Here is a 19,027-nt window from a genome sequence, read left to right as displayed (position 1 = left end):
TTGGTTTCTTGTTTTTAAAATGCCTGATCATTATTCCACGCGTATATATTCGAGGTACTTGGAATATATTCAAAAACTATTTATTTTTTGACACAAGAAAATCTGTCATATTGACAGTTGTTTCGGCTTATCAAAATATTGCTACTCACGAGATTTTTTATCGCATTTTTCTGTCGATCGGCGATTACGCGAGTGTGCGCGTATTTGTATATTTTTTTAGATAAAATTTTCAAAAAAAAATTCAGAGATTTCGTCCGTCTAGGCACCACTGTGCTCCGTGTCGATCTGCGCGTAACGCAGCTGTGTGTATTGTCGTGTGTGCGTGTATGCGTACACGTGCGTTTCGTTGTGTGGGTAATGTTTTTGCTCCGAGGAAAAATGGGAACGCGTGTGTGGTCTAGAGTCGGCTCCCCTCGCGCTAGTCTCTGGGTATCCTAGCAACGGGGAACGCCAAACGCCTCCGCCAATCGTCTCCGAGTCTCCGACAGTTCGGTCCATCTCGGCTCCGCTCGGCCTTGACGTCATCTCCGCGCTCAGTAACGCATCGATCCGTGAGTGGACCGTCAGCGTAAAAGACTTTTCCCAATCCTCGATCGATCGATCGAAATATGATCGACGTGATGTAAATTGACAGATCTTTTAATATTATATGATTAAAAATAATTTTAACGCTTGGCGAGACGCGCGAATACATGTAATTAATTTGTCATTAGAAATCTTGATATATCGAATGTGCGGGGCCCATGGACGATGTACGAGCCTGAATGTTTGCGCAGCCCGTTCGAGCGCCGTTCTGGGGAAGGGGAGGGGAGGCCGTCAACTATGGCCGGCACGGCAGGCAGGCCACGAAAGAAATGTGGCAGCGCGTTTCGCTTAGTACCGACTTAGACTGCTCTAAGTGGCGGTCGTGTGGACGCCGGCGCCTGTCGTCGCACCATTACGCACGAATACGTATCATTAGGACGCACCAGGGGCCCGCGCAAAGGGCCCGTCGTATTCTACAAGCGCGTCCGAACAGCGACGACGACGGCAACGACGAAAACGACGACGACGATAACGTTCGGTGTTGTGACAGTGTGACAACGAGCCGGGCCCGTGACGGGCCCCGCGGCTATCCGCCGGATTACGGCACGTGACGTTCCGTACGCGGGAAAAAAAATAAATACTGTCGCGAGATACAATTTTCTCGCGGTGGCGCGTTCTCGGCTCCGTCAGTGAGAGCGAGCGAGAAAGAGAAAGAAAGAAGGGGATAGAGAGAGAGAGAGAGACGAGTGTTTATCACGGGTAACCTAAAAACCGATCTCGTCGGCGCAGTACGATACATATATCGGTAGGACGCGCGCGCATGCGCATCGCGGCACGCTATCCTCGTGCGCGAATTTCGAGCGAGGCGCGGGGTCACGTGGTTGTTGTACAAACCCGCGGACAGTGTTGGTGAACAAGTGCTCCCGGAAGGTGTTACGATTTCTCCAGTCAGTGAGTGTGAGGGTGAGCGTCCCGTGCGTCGTTTCGGTCCCACGCTCGAGTTCGCGACACGTCGAGATCGAGAGAGAGAGAGAGAGAGAAATAGCTCCGAAAAGAACGCGCCTCCATCTGAAACCAGATCGTTCGAACCTCCCTTAAAAAAAAGAACCGATATTAAAACGTCAACGCAAAGTTATTTATTATCTCAAGGGTTGTCAGAGGTGACCACTAACTAGCCGCGCAACGAGATCCGTAACAAGAGATCGATGAGAAATTGAAGATCGGTCGGTCGAGTGAGATCGAGAAGGACAGAAAGACGGATAAAGGGAGACAAGAAGGGGGCGAAGGTGAACGAGTTCGTAAAATCGTAACCGTGCGTGGCGTGCGGGCGAATGCATGACAGATCATGGTTTCCGTGTCCGGCCCCATATCCACAGGGATCCTAGCGGAACGCCCTTCTGGATCGCAGGGCTCGCGGCAGCATGGTGGCGCGGAGGATGAGAAGGACGCCAAGGCGGCGGAAAATGCCAAGATCCGGCACGAGTCGGATCTCTACGTCAGGCCCAGCTGGACGGACGCCGCGATAGCGTTGGATCAACTCGAAAAGGTGAGCATTTACATTGTATCGTTTCCCTTTTAATCATTTTTCTCTCAATCCATCAGCATTTCGTTCCATTTCTTTTTTTTCGGAAAAAAAGAACAAGATATATAATATTGGATAATAGATTATCTTCTTTAATTTCTCTTTTCGACATATTCAATTAATTTATTATCTATATGATATTAAAAAAGTTTACTGTTATAGTTTACGTCAAAATTTTTTTAATATTGAAATCTATCAAAAAATAAAAAATATATACATATATAACAAAAAAAATACGCACTATACTAAAGGAAAAAAAAAAAAAAGAAAAAACGGAGCGAAAAGTACTTTTAAGTTTCCGATGTTTTTAAATTTTGACATTTGAAGATTCTTTTCAATCGTATTTAAATGTGGTCAGGATCTTTTCTTTCCTTGGTTAAAGAGAAGCAGCCATAAAAGGGATTATATAAACATAAACCGCAAACAGATTGTGTGTTTGTGAAACCGAGCCTATATTCTTTCTTGTGCAAACGAATTCATTACATAGCTTATTATCGTCTAAAAAATTTGAGAGAGGAACAAAATTTAAATCAAATTGTTCGATATTGTTTTATCGATTATGTTTTCAACGATCGCGCATGCGAATTGCGTTATATAAAACAATTTCTTTTTGTTATTTCATCTAAAAAGAATTAGAAAAAAAGAAGCGATACACAATAAGCTTACAAAGTTCCGCCACATGTGGCGTGGAAAAAGTGTATAAAAAAATTATCCTCGACGTTATTTACGCATGAAATACTACGGTAATGTTACGTTCTTCCATGTAGATGCCGGGATGACTAATTAAGACGGTTAACTAATTTAGCGGTTCGTCGCGTCTGAGGCTCGTTCCGTGAAGTCTATTCTTTTATCCCGGCACACAACTAGATGTAGATAGATAATAGCGCGTCGCATACATAAACGGGGGATTCGTGGTTCTCCATGGATACACGTAGAGATAAGCGCATGAATTCGATGCAAATTATATTGGCCGTTCGCTGATAACGGCGCCGTTACTTCCTACCGGCGGCGCGGCGCGTTATCTCCGATCGCCGATTAACGAGGCGCACTTTAACGATCGAGAAATGGGTTTTAACAGCGGTTAGCGCTCCCCCGACCCTTATCGTCGGCGAAGGGCCTCTCGAAAAGCGGAATTACCGATGATGCCGCCGCAATCTGGTTGTGCCGCTGCGGCAAAATCATACTTCTCGAGACCATTCCCTCCCCTTCCCATCGTATCGATCTTGAATCATTTAATTTTATCGCGGGAAACTACAGGGCGATCCGTTATTCGTGGTACAATCGAGAACGTTATTTTATGTAAAAAAAAAATATGTAAAGTTTTATTTTCGAGAGTCTTTTCTCTCTGAAAGATGAGCAGTTCTTCGTAATAAAATTGAGAGAAAAAATTAGTTATATATTAAAAACTATCTTGAGTTGAAAATTTTATTCTTTTGTCATTGTAATAATGACAGCCACGTCGATTTCTGAAATATTCTCACGCGCGGATAAAGTTGAGGAAAACTCGCACTACGTTACGCATTAATAATTCGACATACTCACAAGCGCAGCCTTTCCAAAGCTACGCGTTGATTAGCTGTGAGTTTTCACGTACTCGAATGGTCCCGAGATGCATTTTTCGAAGATTCCAAATCGGAGGATCGATTTTCTGCCGCGCGAATATGGCTTGACGCGTCATCTCTGACACATCTCTTCTATAATCGAGAGAATCTCGTGATATTTGTCACTCGCAGAGAGATCAAGGAATCTTTGACCAAATGAAAATATGCGTGAGCCGGATGCTGTCATTTTTTAAGAATGCTCATTTTGATACGAAATCATCGATCGACTTCCAGAGTTTCCAACGACGTTTCCGCATCATTAATGTTGCTGTCACTTGATCCTCTTTATTTATAAACTGCAACATTTTTACTAATTATCGCGATTATATTTTTATATATTTTTATCTTTTTTTTTTTTGCTTCCGCAACAGTCTCGTATTTCTAAATACGACGAGAAAACATGTAATTTTTTCTGTCAAATATATTTTCCTATTTTTCTTTATTCCGCGAGAGTCTTGCATATTCAAGTTTGTTTTTGTGCAAAGGCACATCTTTTAATTTAATATCTGTCATCTTTAATTTCGATTACGCTACGTTAAATCCCCGTTGATGCTATTTTCAATTGCGTTCGACGTATCCCGGCCGATGGTCCGAGAAACGCGCACCTATAATAAGAGGCGAAGCGGAGTAGCAGGCCTCGCGAACTTTTTGCTCGCGATAATCGCGCTGGGTGGCCGCACGAGCGATTTCTACATCGCGGATGTACCGGGTCGTTCCGTTGAAATCGGTTACGACGTCTTCATTAAAAGCGACTTTGCCATTATGGAATCGTAATTTTTAGCAGTAATAAAAGCAATATTTTATTACAAAATTATTAAAATACGCACTTTATTTATAGTGATTTTTTTAAACAATATTTATGACATTTACGCACGTAATTATTACTTTTTTTATATTAGAACATATAAAAAAAATTTGAACGATTATTGATATCCATAGGTTAACGAATCTTGTTTAAAGATGGAGATATAATTAATTAAATAGTATTTTATTTAAATAAATAAGAATTAAGTTTATGTTTTAAACAAAAATCTTGATTTTATACACGAAAATTATCTGACGATTTATTTTCGTCGAAAAATTGACTCTCTTTCAACTAATGATGTATAACACCCTTTCCAACTTTATCGTCTGACGTATTACGATAGAGCGATAGAGCGTAAGGATTTTCGGAGATTCCTCGCGCACGATTGCACAATCGAGAGCGCGATTAGCGGATCAGAGAAGCGATGACAGTTGGGATGAGAAGCACAAAGAGACTAAAATTCGAGGTCGATGCTCCACTTTTCTTCTCGACGAGGCGGCTCTCGGCTGAAGAAGAGAATGAGCCTCTTCGTGCTTCGCGTTTATGCCGAATGAGTCAGTGAGTCAGTGGCCCCGGCCTCCACAAGGCGAACGTTCGTGTGTGTGCGTGCGAGAAGTATGCATACGGGGTCTGTTTTCTTCTCTGTTTTTTTTTTTTCTCCCTCCACAAAGAAGGGAGACTGACTCTCTCGCGAGGATTTATGTGCGGGATGATAATGGAACGTGATGAATTAGTTTGGTCGGGGAATATCGAAGGCTACATGTATGTATGTATGTATGAAAGTGGCATATGTTTCTTTGAAAATAATACTATCACTCTATTTTTATATCTTGATCGTGTATCTTAATCTTGTGTGAGCCGACTTAATTTAGAGCAATTTGCTCGATAAGACACTTTTCTACGCGAACATTCGATATAATAGAATATTTTAATACAGAAAAGGAAAATTCGATGAATTTATCGAAATTGTTTTATCGTTTTCTATTTTGTTAAATTTTTTAACAACAATCTTTTTAATGCTTTATAGTATTCTTACAAATTCTTATTTTCCAATATACCAAAATTATTTGTCAAATTTTTCTGCTATATCTGCGAAAAAATCATTTACTTGTGAATTTTTAGGAGAATAATTGATATTTGAAACGTCAAAACTATTTTTTAATTTTCTACTAAAGTTCTTTTGCATAGCGGATATCGATCTTTAATTCGTATACCAGGAAGATACGATAGTGCAGTTTGGCTTTTAACGGAACGATTCACAAACGCGCCGATCGAAATTGATTTATTCTCATTGAGAATGTGCAACTCGATCGCGCCTCGATGCAACCTTGGCCTTGCGCCGTACGTGTATGCGTGTTTTCCTGCCCCCTCTCCCCAAATGTTTACAGAATACGCGGATCCGTTATCATCGTCGCGTCACACATACGCGCTCGCGCGCACGCCAGAGTTCATTTACTCCAATTTGTTTATGTTCACCAGAGACGATTCAGTCACGTGTATTGGCCTCGCCCTGCTGCACTATCTCGCGTTCGCAGACGTCTACGTATGCGTGCGTACGCAGAAAGGACGTCGTTGTTATGGGTACAAGTTATTAGGCTCGTATGAAAAATATTTGTCTAATTAAGTCTTTCGTTTCATTTTCAACGAAGTAATTGATTTCGGCTTCTGAAAAAGCATAGCGCGACGTTCTCTAGAGAGGTGTTTACTTATCAAATTATTATTAAAAAATTATTTTAACTATAAATATAAATATGAATTTCTTTCGAAAAAAACATTACAAACCTATTTGATTGTTACTAGTAGAAAATCATCAGATCCCTGAAATAGTTCTATTAATTTTCCATTTCTAGGAATTTTTTATGGAAATAAAAAAAATTATTTTTAACACAAACATTTATTTTTGAATTCTCTCTCTCTCTCTCTCTCTCTCTCGCACGCACACACACATACACAATTATTGAAATAAAATAAAATAAAACCTTTTTTATTTGTAAAATAAAATTTGTAATAAAACTTCAAAGGAGACATATACAGTCATTGTCATTAATGACTTAATTGGATATTTGATGACTCTAGCAATGTTTCCGAAGGAAGAGTCTTAAAACTATATATATTGCCGCACGCTCTATCGCTACTGACTGTGATCCGAGAGATGATAGCCCGTAAAGATCACGATTGAAGATAAACGTTGAATTCCAGCGGCACGAAATAGCGTACGGGCGCACTATTCCGTAATCTGTGTCTTAATTTCTGGCAGCTTTGAAAGCGTCCATCGTCCGGTGCGCGGCCGACAATACCGGGCATTCACGCACGCGCGCCTGCGCTTGCGAGCGTACGTGTGTGAGATTAAAGGGCGCCGACACTACGCGTATGAGAGAGAGAGAGAGAGAGAGAAAAACTTCCAACACTAATAATACCTACGAGAGGGTGGAGACGTGGGGCGCGCGCACCGCCTTGAAGGCGACCCATGGAAACTTGTCCACGTACAAGGTGTTCCAGAATCACCGAATGTCTCTTGTCATGATCGCCGAAAGGGAAATTAAACAAACTACATGTATATAAATATAATTTAAAATGATTATAAAAATAAAAAAATGTATCAGTTGACAATGAGAGGATTTCAGTAAATCAAAATTAATTTTTTGTTACATATTATTAATAATTCGACAACACTAGATTAGTTAGGAGTTGGAGAATATTTTATTTGTATGAGATATATTTCATGAGAATCATTTATGTACATTTGTAATAAAATATATAAATAATGTATATATAACAATAATAAAATACAAAATTTTTTTATTTCTGTTTTCGATCCGAAAATAAAAGAAAATAATGACATATGATTTTCCCTTTAAGTTTTCGTCTCAAAGAAGTAGATTCCAAATTTATCATAGAATCTGTATATCTGAGGAGACATGCGGTATTTCTGAGACACTCTGTATACAGTGTGAGTCACACGAAACTGGGACAGGCGAAGTCTCTCTTTCCTCAGAAAAGGAAGATGAGACGAACAGAGTTTAATTCTATTTTTCCTAGAAGTTCATCTCTCCGCTTTGCGCGGCCGGAGAGAACGCGGTCTTTCTTCTTTTACGTAAAAACATACCGTCCGCATACACACATGTACAGAAGTGTACATTTGAAACTTATTTATAAACGAGGAGCTAGAGATTTCTTTATTTTATTTGTATATTTATAAATCCATTTTTTTTGTTTTGTGCAATGGAATGATTTAAGACGATTCTGTCATCAAGTCCTGATTGAAACGGTTTTCGGAAGGAAAAGGCGAGGAAAGGCAAGGAAAATTGAGTCGTTAAATTTTAGTACCTAAGATCAGATCTAACTACGGATGTGCGGAATAATCGATTTTATGAGCTTTCCCGCGGGTTTCAATTTTTTGTAAAACGACGGGAAGCTTTCACGCGTTCTTAAACGCGTGAAAAATCCCAAAGACACCGACCGTCACGCTTTTCCTCAAATTTCATCGGTTTTGCCGATCCGCAAGGATCGCAAAGGACAACCGACGAGAAATGCGCCTGTAAGAGTCGGCCCCGTCCCTTTCATCCTTGCTGAAGGATGTACGCCCACACGACCCGGCGTCGTTCGGACGCCTTTCATCTTCCGTCCGTCATGCTTGTCCTCTGTACCTGTGGCTCCCGTTGTATACATATGCCTTAGGTATATGTGTGTGCGTGTGTACATATATATCCGTGGCATCCTAAAATTTCAAATAAAGTTCTCAATTTCTTTACAAGTCAATTTCGTTACAAGATCGTTCAACAGTCACGATCTTTCTCCCGTATTTCGAAGCATTGATCGCTTCTTTACAGATTCACAACTTCATCCCACAAATTGAGAAGACTGCTTCTGCAGGTGGGATTTTTTCAAGCTTTCTCTTTTGTTAGAATTTTCCTTTCGCAAATTTTTTTCGGAAGTTTTTTTTTAAAGTTCTATTAGATTAATCCTGATTTAAAAATATTATTATTAATTTTCATATAATAAAGATACAAACCTCGTGTCTTCGGTTATTTATTTTTTTATATTTACAATTAGTTACTAGAAATTTTTTTAAATAATTTATCAAGAACTTTATAGCATTGCGAGGAGAAGAGCGAAAACAATTAATTACATCGAGATTCTAAAAATGATACATCGTTGAGATAGAAGTCGCGAAATATAAGCTGGGAGGGAATATTCGCGATTGTCAACAGTCTCGAAAACTCTTTACCAAGTCCAACTTTCGGATTTCCCTTTCGGATAGACATCGCCGTGGAATTCCTCGATTGATTAGAGCGCCGGGCCGGATCGAGTTTCTTGCTACGACACTTTCGAACCGTACCTACCACAAGGATCTCCTCGTTTATCCGGCTGAGCCGCATGCGTAGCGTACCGCGTGAGTTACGTGCACGCGCATACCGAGCATCCTGGAATTCACGATGTGATTAAAAAAAAAAAAGTGCTGAAGTCTGCGGTGTTTCGCAAAATGTGTTAATTTTCTCTCTCAATAAACATCATATAAAATCCTTTTCTTTTTCAATTGAAATAAAAAACACTGATATTTTTATAATATATAAATTTATAAAAAAAAAAAATATTAACAATTAAAAGAATTATATAGAAAATATTACTATTATATTTTTTGCTTTATATATGTTTGTATTATATATTTGTATATTAGTATAATTGGCAGACGCGATAAGATGTAAAAGAGAATCACAACGAAAGTAGAAACGCGAAAAAGCCCGACAAAAAGAGGAGGATGAGAGAGAGTGTTCGAGTGGTCGATCGGGCTCGTCTGTTTCTCGAGGAGGAACACTTGCGAGAGAAGCGAGGCGATTGCCGCCGCCGCCGCCGCGCTTAACGAATTTATGTTACTTGTACTTTTAATGTTTTTTATGGCGCGACACGAGCTGCGTCGAGAGATAGCAGACAGCATAACAGGATCTTATGTCAACGACGGTGGTCTCCGCGCCGCGAGCTTGTAATATGTAGATACTGCCCAACCGCCGGCAGAAACCCCATAAGGCCCGCGGTGAGAGGGACCACTTACGGGAAAAAGGGGGGAATCATCTTTGTCCCCCTCCTTCCCCTACCTCGTTTCCCTCTCGTGGACTGCCGCGTGTGTGTATGGGGACGTTATATAGACGTCTCGAGAGCGACTCGTGGCGTCTCGACTTCCTTTTACTTCTTCTTCTTCTTCTTCGTCCTTTCGGTTTCTTTCTCGAAACGGTCGGTGAAAATACCGGTGTGCGCTCTCTCGATGGTATACAGGGTGTCTCACAATGCTTGACCTTCACGGGCAGATTTGCGGATGAATTTTTAGAGTCGATTTCGCCTTTCGCGATTGATCATTGCTTATATATTTACGTCTTTATAGTTATTGTTAAATATTTTTCTTCATTTTTCTTAATTTCTGGTGCATAAAAATAATTTTTGAAACTTTAGTATATATATTATCTTTATTTATTTTTATTTTTTTATTTCTAATATCTCTTGAAGACTAAATTTCTTTTGCTACATAATTTAAAAAAATACTTTGAAGCTATTTTTTTGCAAACTTTTTTATAAATCTCTTGGCTACTATGTATCCAAAAATAACAATATTATTTTTTTATAGTAAGAGAATATATAGTATATATATTTATTTTTAATAGATTGGATCTTATGTTATTAAATATCGAAAAATATGCTGCGTGTTTTGGTATAATGATTCTAAAATAGCGCAATCTCAAGTATACACACCAGGAGTTATACCGGTCTCATAATCGTTACATGCATCTTTCCGAGGAAAGTTTTAGAGGGCAAAAGTCACGCGGAAACACAACGTCGAAGCGCGCGTAGCGCGGTGGGCCCCGCCGCGTGTTAGCGAGCCCCTTCGCGGCGCACCATGTGGCGGACGTGGATTGTCCGCGCGTCTAGAGTTACCCCCGGGGCCCGTGTAGCCGCAGGCCCGCGCCACGAGAGTTAATTGGCTGGAAAACCTTGCTATCCGATACCCGACGCAGCTACCGCCCCGAGATACGTGGCCCCGCGTAATCCATATTTTCATCTGTCAGCCGTTGTGAGCGCGCGCGCGTATATTGCCCTTCTCTTAAAAGATAACTGTACCTCGCGGAGTGTTAAAGGCGGCGTTAAACAGATGTGATGAGTAAATGCGACTTTTTATATTTGAACGGGCGGAGAGCGCATGATTAGATTTTTTAATTTAATTTTTAATTTAAAGTGAAATTATTTCACTTGTAAAAAATAAATACGAATTATATAAGAAAACTCGGACAAAATTTGTTGTAATATATATACGATTAATTGTACACTAGCTGTGATATATATATATATATATAAAATGAGTCTTGTTTACAATTATTTATCACAGATCGAGTAGTGCTTGTCTATTTATTTACCAAACGAAAGAGAGGAGACGAGGAAGAACTAACGAAGCTCTTTCCACACACAATTGACTTCTCTCTTTTCTTTTCTGGATTAGACATCTTTCTCCCTCCTCCCATCTTGAAAGATAGGTATTGTTGCGGGTGGTCCGTGGTACACATTGTCAGAACGGCCACCAGGTAGTGTGGCAGCGTTGCCGCTCGCAATGTTGCAAGCGTGGCTTTCCTTTCTTCTCTCCTCATCCCTCTGTAAGGCTCCAGCTTCTTATACGATTACTTCTCTCTTTATATCTTTCCTCTTTCTCTCTCTTTCTATATTTCTTTTTTTTTTTTAATTTTATTTAAGCAGATGTAATCTATTCTAAAAGTTTGAAGCATTTTCAATTTAAATTTAGAGCTCTTGATTGCTTCGCTGAATTATACATATATATATCGATATCGAAAGAGAGAAATCATGTGAATTTTTTGTTTCTTATACAAATATCATTGAAAATACATTGATCGAATTGAACAAATATTTAATTTTATAACGTAATTAACATTATATGCTAATCTACCAGTGATGATTTTTAAAATGAAATATATCAATAATTTTTCTACATGCAACATCACGAGTTTTCGATCTTTTTTCTGTTTCAGGGAAAGGCGGAGGGTCAGAGGTCAGCGGTATGGATCAGGGCGCGACTACAGGATCAGCTAAGTCAGCTGGGTTACTTCCTACAGAGGCATGCCGGCAAAGTGCTCTTCGTGGCCGTTCTCGCCCTGGCTACGTTCTGCGTCGCCCTCAAGTCCGTGCAAGTCAATAGTAAGGTCGATCAGCTGTGGGTGCAAGGTAAGTGACCATCATCGTACCCACTACTTTATTTTCTTCCTTCAAGGTCGCATCGCTTCGCTCTTACAAGACGATACAATAAAAACTCCATATCCGTGTTACTTTTTGCCGTGAAAATATATATATAGAGATTATAAAATCATGGATAAAAAAATATATAACGAAAAAAAGAAACATTTTTTATATCGCGTTTATATTTTATAAATGTTATTTTGTAATAAAAGCCACAACTAATACAAATAATTCTTTCAAATGTTAAAAAAGAAAATATTAAAAAATTTGTTATTTGAAACTTGTTTTAAATGCGTCAAGAAAATGTGACAACGGAAGGAAACGAATTGTTGTGAGAAAATCGTGTCGGAGAGCGCCAGATCGATTATTCGCAAGAGGGGAACTTGATTCTGCCCCTTCATTTGCCAGAAGCGCGACCGTAAATTTTCACGGCGCGCGGCGTGGAAAACGGACGAGCAGAAGCAAGAAAGATAGGGAGAATAAATCGTCTGCGGGGAGGGAAGGGAGGAAAAAAAAAAGGAGGATACGCGCGTTGCGCTGACAAAAAGAGGGAAACGACTTGAGCGGAATCTCTTCCCCACCACGCGGTACATTAGTTGCACGCTGGGTGGCCCTTCTATATTTACCCATGGCCCGAACGTTAATTCGAACACCCGTTGCTAACTTATATATGACGGCGTGAACGAGGGCGGTCGTGAGGAAAAATCGTACGTTTCGGGGCGTTTTTACTTCTATTCCACTCCTAATTCCTATTTTTGAATAACGGCGCAATAGTGTTTACAAATATGTTCAAATCAAATCCTATCGAAGTGTCTTATCAATGTTTTTTTAAATTGGAATTTAGGTTGAATTTTCGCGCTTTAATGTCGCTACATAAAACTGCAGATGAGCGAAGAATCATGTGATATCCCTGACGCAGATAAAGAAAAGTATATTAATGCAACTAGGAAGCAGATCGGGAAAATCTCCCATTTTATTAGCACTTATTGAGATTTTATTATTTTTTGAAAAAAAAAAATAAAAAATAAAGTACTTTATATACATTATTTTATTTTTACATGTCACACATAATATTGGTATGTATGACTTTAATAATTCTTCAAATGCCCGATATATACACAGTTATCTTAAATAAAAAACAAAAATTATTTAATAAAATTATATTATATATTAATGCAGCGAACTATAAATAAAATGACGTGGAGAAAAATTATTTACAAGTAAAAATTTTCACTTAATTTGCGTTCGATAGGATATGATATATCTCGATTGGTTTTGGAAGAATGGAGACGTGCTCTTTATTCTTGAGATGAATTTCTCGTTAACGAACATTCGCGTCACAAATTGACGGAACATTCCGTTCGTCGGGGTTATAGAGAGATGTTGCCTCGTTGATGTCATGGGTAACTGTATATAGAGATTCTTTCGTTGCGCTCGACTTGGCACGAAGAAACGCCAAGTCGTGTCCCGGTTTTCGATCGGAGGGAAGATATTATCTCGGACCTCCTAGATCGTGTCGTCCGAGGACTAATACGTTCTCGAGCGAACGAGAACGTGACCCTGTGAAACTTCACACCCGAGACAAGTGTTTTTCTCGCCGGTGCTTATTCTTCCGGTAATAACGAAAAATGATGAATCGGCGTAGAAATCGAGAAATTCTGACAATTTAACGGATGAGTTTTTAGATAAAAAAATTTTACTACAATTAGAGAAAAAACAATCAGCACTGTCGTCGAAACGTTATTTGCTTTAGAATTAATAAATTGGAGGATATTTTTGTCGGACAATGACCCCCATACTTTGACGAGTACTTAAAAATTTTCCAGCCGTTCTCGGAAGCACGTTTCGCGCGTAAAACCACCATTCTTTCCACCTTTCACGACCGACGACCGTTCAACGATCGGTATGCGCCCGATCGGTTCCCGCAACTACGAAAGTCGCAACCCGATCGCCGTCGGCAATCACGGCGATAAACCCGCCGCTGTTAAGGATTTATAAGGATCGTTAAAGGAGGCGCGGAACGCGTTGGATTTGCGATCTTGGCCCGAGGCTCGATCTTCGTCTTTCGATATTTTTCTTTTTCTTCTCCTTTTTTTTTTTGCGCCATTGTACGATTGCGCGGCTTAACGTTTACGGTCTTCGAGGAATTTATATTATTTTAATATTGCATAATATGATACATATGTGTGTATCTATATTATTCCGTTGCGTGACTTTATCAAAAGTAGCGTAAAAGAACCTAGAATTAGGTATCATGTAACTTGATACAATATTTAATCTTTAATTAAATTTAATTCTCAAATAAAGAAAATTTAATATTTAAGAGACAGTTAAAAAAAAAATATATTTTCCTTAAAAAAATATTTAAATGAGGAAATATATGCAAAGTATAAGTATAGCGCCTTAAAATTTTTTACGCAAAATACAACATATATAGTATTCAGAATGTGATGATTCAGAAATGAATATAATACTTTACAAATTTTAATGATTTGAACTCGCGTCACAAATCAATGATCTCAAATATAAAGATATAATCTTCTTTAACAATGAAACAATGAAACAATTCGATATATAAAATCGATTTCAACAAATAATAGAAAATAATATTTGCAATTAGGGGAAGACGTCGGCGCCTGAAGGGTCAATCATTTTTTTAATCATTTTCTTCCGTTGTACGGTTGCAATTTAAATCGTCCCCCGCTTTCTTTACGAAGGGGTGGGGGGTGGGTGGGGAGAGCAATCGTCGTCGTCACCTATTCCGGACGCGCGCGGCTCGTGGCGCTCGATCGGCCCTTCTGACAATGAAAAGACTGCGCCCGCATATGTTCCGACCGAATACGACGACGCAAGTCACCTCACGGATATCCGGTATCGGATAGAGGCGAGCGGGCGCGCATAACGTCGTCGTCTCCTCGTAGTACCGGACCTGCTTTTGCTGGAGGTGCTGTAATCCATTTAACGTCGCGTTCGCGCGTCGCATAATTCTTCCACCACTTTTCTTCATCGGTATCTCGGTAAATAATCCAAGCGTGACAGACGAGATGTACTCTCCGCAAGAATGTGCCTGACTCTCAAGCGGGAAACATCGTTAAACACTTCACAGAAATCAGATAATATTAATGGCGAAAGAGACATATACCTTCTATCATCTAAATTTTCGTAACTAAAATATTTCGAGATATTATTAGTATTTTCGAAAATTGTGTCGTAATTATCGACTATAATATATACACGGTGGACCCGAAACGTTCCGGCTAGACTTTGAGATTCTATAAGAAATTTAATTTTGAACGAAAAGTTCTTTATAAACATCGAAAAATGCTTCCTTAAAAAGTTAGCGCTCATAAACCTCTGAAATCGATTATTTTATATATTTTTACAAATATCAGAGAAAGTATGCGTTTTTTTTTTTAACAAAAAGTACTCGTTGACACATTTCGGCATCGAATATTTTGAATAGTCTGTGACACTCGAGAGAGCTTAGCAACGAGATCGGTGAATGCAACTGCAACATCCGGTGCTGCAAAGCGCGAAGTATCGGCTTTCAATCACCTGCTCACTCGTACTTATACCTATACGAGCACTTCCTTTCGTTCCAAATTCTTTGTGTTGTTCTCGATGTGAGAGAAGTGGCGCAGTTCGGGTTACTGATGTAACGAAAAATGCAATACCGTCTCTATAAGATCGGCGAAAGTCATAACAGAGCAAAAAAAAAAAAAAAAAATTAGAATAGAAAGATAAGAAAAAAAGAAAAATTTTGAAAATGAAAAAAAATCGCGTGTATTCTATTAAAATGCAGTATTTATATTGTGTTGCATTCTAAGAAAATGGAATACTGAAAACAATAAATGTCAGACTACGCGAAATATTTAATATAAATATTTCGAGATACGAGAACATATAAAAATCGTGTACCTTGGTTATTAATATACATGAAATCGCCGTTTGTCAGAGTAAGAATATTCTCGTTTCGACTGAATCGCGAAATTCGTGAATTCCCACAATACACAAACGCGATTGCCGGAAGGTTAAGTAGAAACGTGAATGGCACACGCGCTAATATATCCGTTTTCTTCTTTTTCTCCATTTCGGACACAACTGCGTGTGGCAGAAAGCGTTTAGCATTCACAGAGAGCAGACTGGAGAACAGTGCGATGGAAAAAGACGAGGGCTTATTTTACCTCCATCTCAAATAAGAGAGCAACAATACAGTACAGGACGTTTCAAGAAAAATCTGCTTTCTTCGAATGTACAATGAAAAATTATAGTATCTCCAAATTACGCAACAAGCGAGAGATTAATCTGATTTTTTTTTTTTTAAATCAGAATTTAATATCTTGCGTAAGATGAAAATTAATTAATTATTTATATAAATTATTTATATAAATATTCTTATTTTGAATTACTCTTACAACACGGCTTGTTCTTTTAAAGACCCGAATTTAATGAATGTCATGTCTCATTTTCGATTTTGTAGATTATTATTTACTTTATATCTATTTTGTTATTTAAAAATGCTATAGATGCAATTAAAATTGTACTTTTAAAAAATCGTTTATGCGAATTAAATTATTTTTTTCTAAATAAATATAAATATTTAAAACACATTAAGAAAGAGAGAAATTGCAAAGTGATAAAAATAATCAGAGAAGCACGTAAATGTTTCATAATTATATTCCATTACTTGATATTAACGTCCATTACGTAATTAATTTTCTTTTACATGACAAACACCTCTCTTCTTTGTAAATTCGGTCTTGTTATACAGAGAGAAGTTTATCAACGCGGAAAGATTACAGCCTATAAATTACAATTTCTTCATAACACATTCATTACAAACATCTCTCATAAACTCATAACACATTCATTAGGGCATAATTTGCATTCACTGCTATACTAATTACAGGATGTAAGATCGAAATGAGAGAACTAGGAGACACTCGTCAACCGGTCTCGTCTCGAGCGCTTTAATATATATGACTTAATCCAGAATTAGAGCCGATGTGAAGAAATTACATAGCGAGCGACTCGATACGACGCGCCGAACGAAGAATTATTCGCATATCGATATGCTCGGTTATATATACGGTGTTCCATATCGTATACCCTTTCATTTTTACAACCTTTCATTTCACATCGAAAAAGATTAAATTTAAAAATATAAGATACTGAATAAAAAAAAAATACCTTTCTCTGATATGTGCGATAATTGGTTTTCAGCGCTTTCATTGCAATACGCGTAAATGCATTATAATATCAGAAGTTCTTTTTTAATTACCGCCTAATTACATTCAATTACGTCTCGAAAAGCGCAGACAGAAAGTGAACATTTCCTGTATATTACACAGCCGTTCGCCAAGTTTCAATGTCTCCTCCGTTAATACGTGCGATATCGTCGCGCGCATACGCACGCGCGTGTAGCGGTCCACGCGCGTGCAACAATGTACGGCGAGTAAACAGAAGATGAGATCCTCTGTTTATACGGCCGGTCGGCCGTCCGTCCGTCCGTTCGTCCGTCGGTGCAACAACAACAGATTCCTGGTGGGTCTTTGGACGACGGTCTCTTCCAGCTCACTCTCGCCGCCCTTTCTCGCTCCATTCTCTTGCTCGTGTGGTATTTTTCCTTTTCTCGGCTTCTCCTCTCTTTCTCTCGATCTCCCTCGGAGATCGTCCCTACCTCTCTCACCTCTCTCTCGCCCACTGGAAGGCATGGAGGCCTAATGAAGATGTAAGCACTCGGGTCGGCCCTCTCGTGCACGGTCGTGCTTTCGTCCTCCGTCCGTCCTTGTCGCACTAACGCGACAAGGCGGCTTCCTTGGCCCTGTACAGGTCGTTCCAAGTGCGCCAAGTTGATGGGGCTACTTTTCTAGTTTCTGATCCTCGATAAATTGTCTCTTTTTTTTTTGGGTGCGATTAAATAATTAATTAATAATGTAAATGTCAAGATGTTTTATATAGTTTGCAATTTTAATAATATCCGTCTCAGTCGCTTTAATTTTATTCTCGATGTAGAACTCTCGTCTCTGCTTAATGTCCATTGCAGATGAAGTAGATAAGAATGGAAGACATATGTATCTAATTAAGGTGATGGATTTAATAAGTAATAAATATAATAAGTACCTAATTTATTGAATTTCTATCTCCTCGCACTTTGATCAGACGTTTAATAGACGGCTCACGAGATTCATTACAAAGTAGCAATGTTTTCGAAAGTCCTTGGTATTCGAGCGCAGAATCCTCTCAGGTTTTCCAATAGGATTAAGATTCGCCATCGTCTATTGTAGAAGGACAACGTAAGTCATCCTCAAACACAGCGGGGGTTGTTTATCAATCCGTTAAGGAATACAAGATTAACATCTAAGAAACGATTGGAGTAAACAGATTTATTTTGGTTTAGAATAATAATTATGTAAATACATAATGCCATTTGCAAATTTCTTTAATAATAATTGCAAAACATATGCAAATGTATAGCATTTAATGAAAGTAAAAAACGGATATAGGGCAATAAAAAATAAATAAAAGCTAATCTTGATGCAAATAAATAGTGATAGCTATATTGAAAATCGGCAGTTTAAGTACGTTAAATAAATCGTTAAATAAAAAAATTAAATTCTTTAAAGATACTCTACGATCCGCTGCATGTGTGTGTGTGTGTATATGTGAGGGAGAAATGCGAAATTAAAGTTTGATAAGCAGGAAGGACAATTATCAACTGCCGGTATTTATTATGATCCTACTCAACTTGATCTTGCGGCTCCGTTATTGATGAGATAAATCAGCAAGGAGATTGTTTATGAAACAATAAAAAAATCGAAATTACAGAACGATACGCGAGACTCTGTTTTTGAGAAATTCGTGCTTGGAAATTTTTCGTATTTTTTTTTTTCTATCTTAAGCTTGCATAATTTTTTTCAATTGCATCGTACCATAGGTCGATGAATTCGTTCAGTTATCAGGATGTGAAAATATCTTGATATTTTCAAATAATTCATTTAGGATTTTTGATTGCCTCTTCTTTTTTTTCTTCATCACGTAACTTTAAAATCACTTAACTTATTCTCTAATTTGCGCCCTCAAAAAAATACTTTGTCTTGTATTTGTTCGCTTTTTTAAGTTATCTCTATGTTTTATAAACACTCTAGAAAACGATCTGGACTACATATCTTCGAAATGAAACAAATCTCTTTCATCGAAAGATTTGTCGAATTTTCCGCGAAATGTTCGCGGATGAATGGCCGGCCGGTACTGTGTGGAATTGATGCTGATAACGGATAGTAG

At 38.6% G+C, this 19,027-nt stretch overlaps 1 protein-coding gene across 3 annotated transcripts in view; it reads left to right on the top strand.

Annotated features, from left to right (window-relative positions):
- The first annotated feature begins 889 nt into the window (after positions 1-889).
- Positions 890-19,027, top strand: part of LOC126857700 (protein patched) — a 36,652-nt gene continuing 18,514 nt past the window's right edge. For all 3 annotated transcript variants that reach the window (XM_050607381.1, XM_050607391.1, XM_050607373.1), the window contains exons 1-2: positions 890-2,071; positions 11,539-11,731. In XM_050607381.1, coding sequence (XP_050463338.1) covers positions 1,871-2,071; positions 11,539-11,731 — 394 coding nt within the window. In that variant the 5' untranslated portion in view covers positions 890-1,870. The remainder of the gene's footprint in view (positions 2,072-11,538; positions 11,732-19,027) is intronic.

The sequence above is a fragment of the Cataglyphis hispanica genome, chromosome 2 (genome assembly GCF_021464435.1).
Source record: "Cataglyphis hispanica isolate Lineage 1 chromosome 2, ULB_Chis1_1.0, whole genome shotgun sequence".
NCBI lineage: Eukaryota > Metazoa > Arthropoda > Insecta > Hymenoptera > Formicidae > Cataglyphis > Cataglyphis hispanica.
Note: the sequence above shows the minus strand (reverse complement) of the source record. Positions and strands in the feature narration are given on the sequence as shown.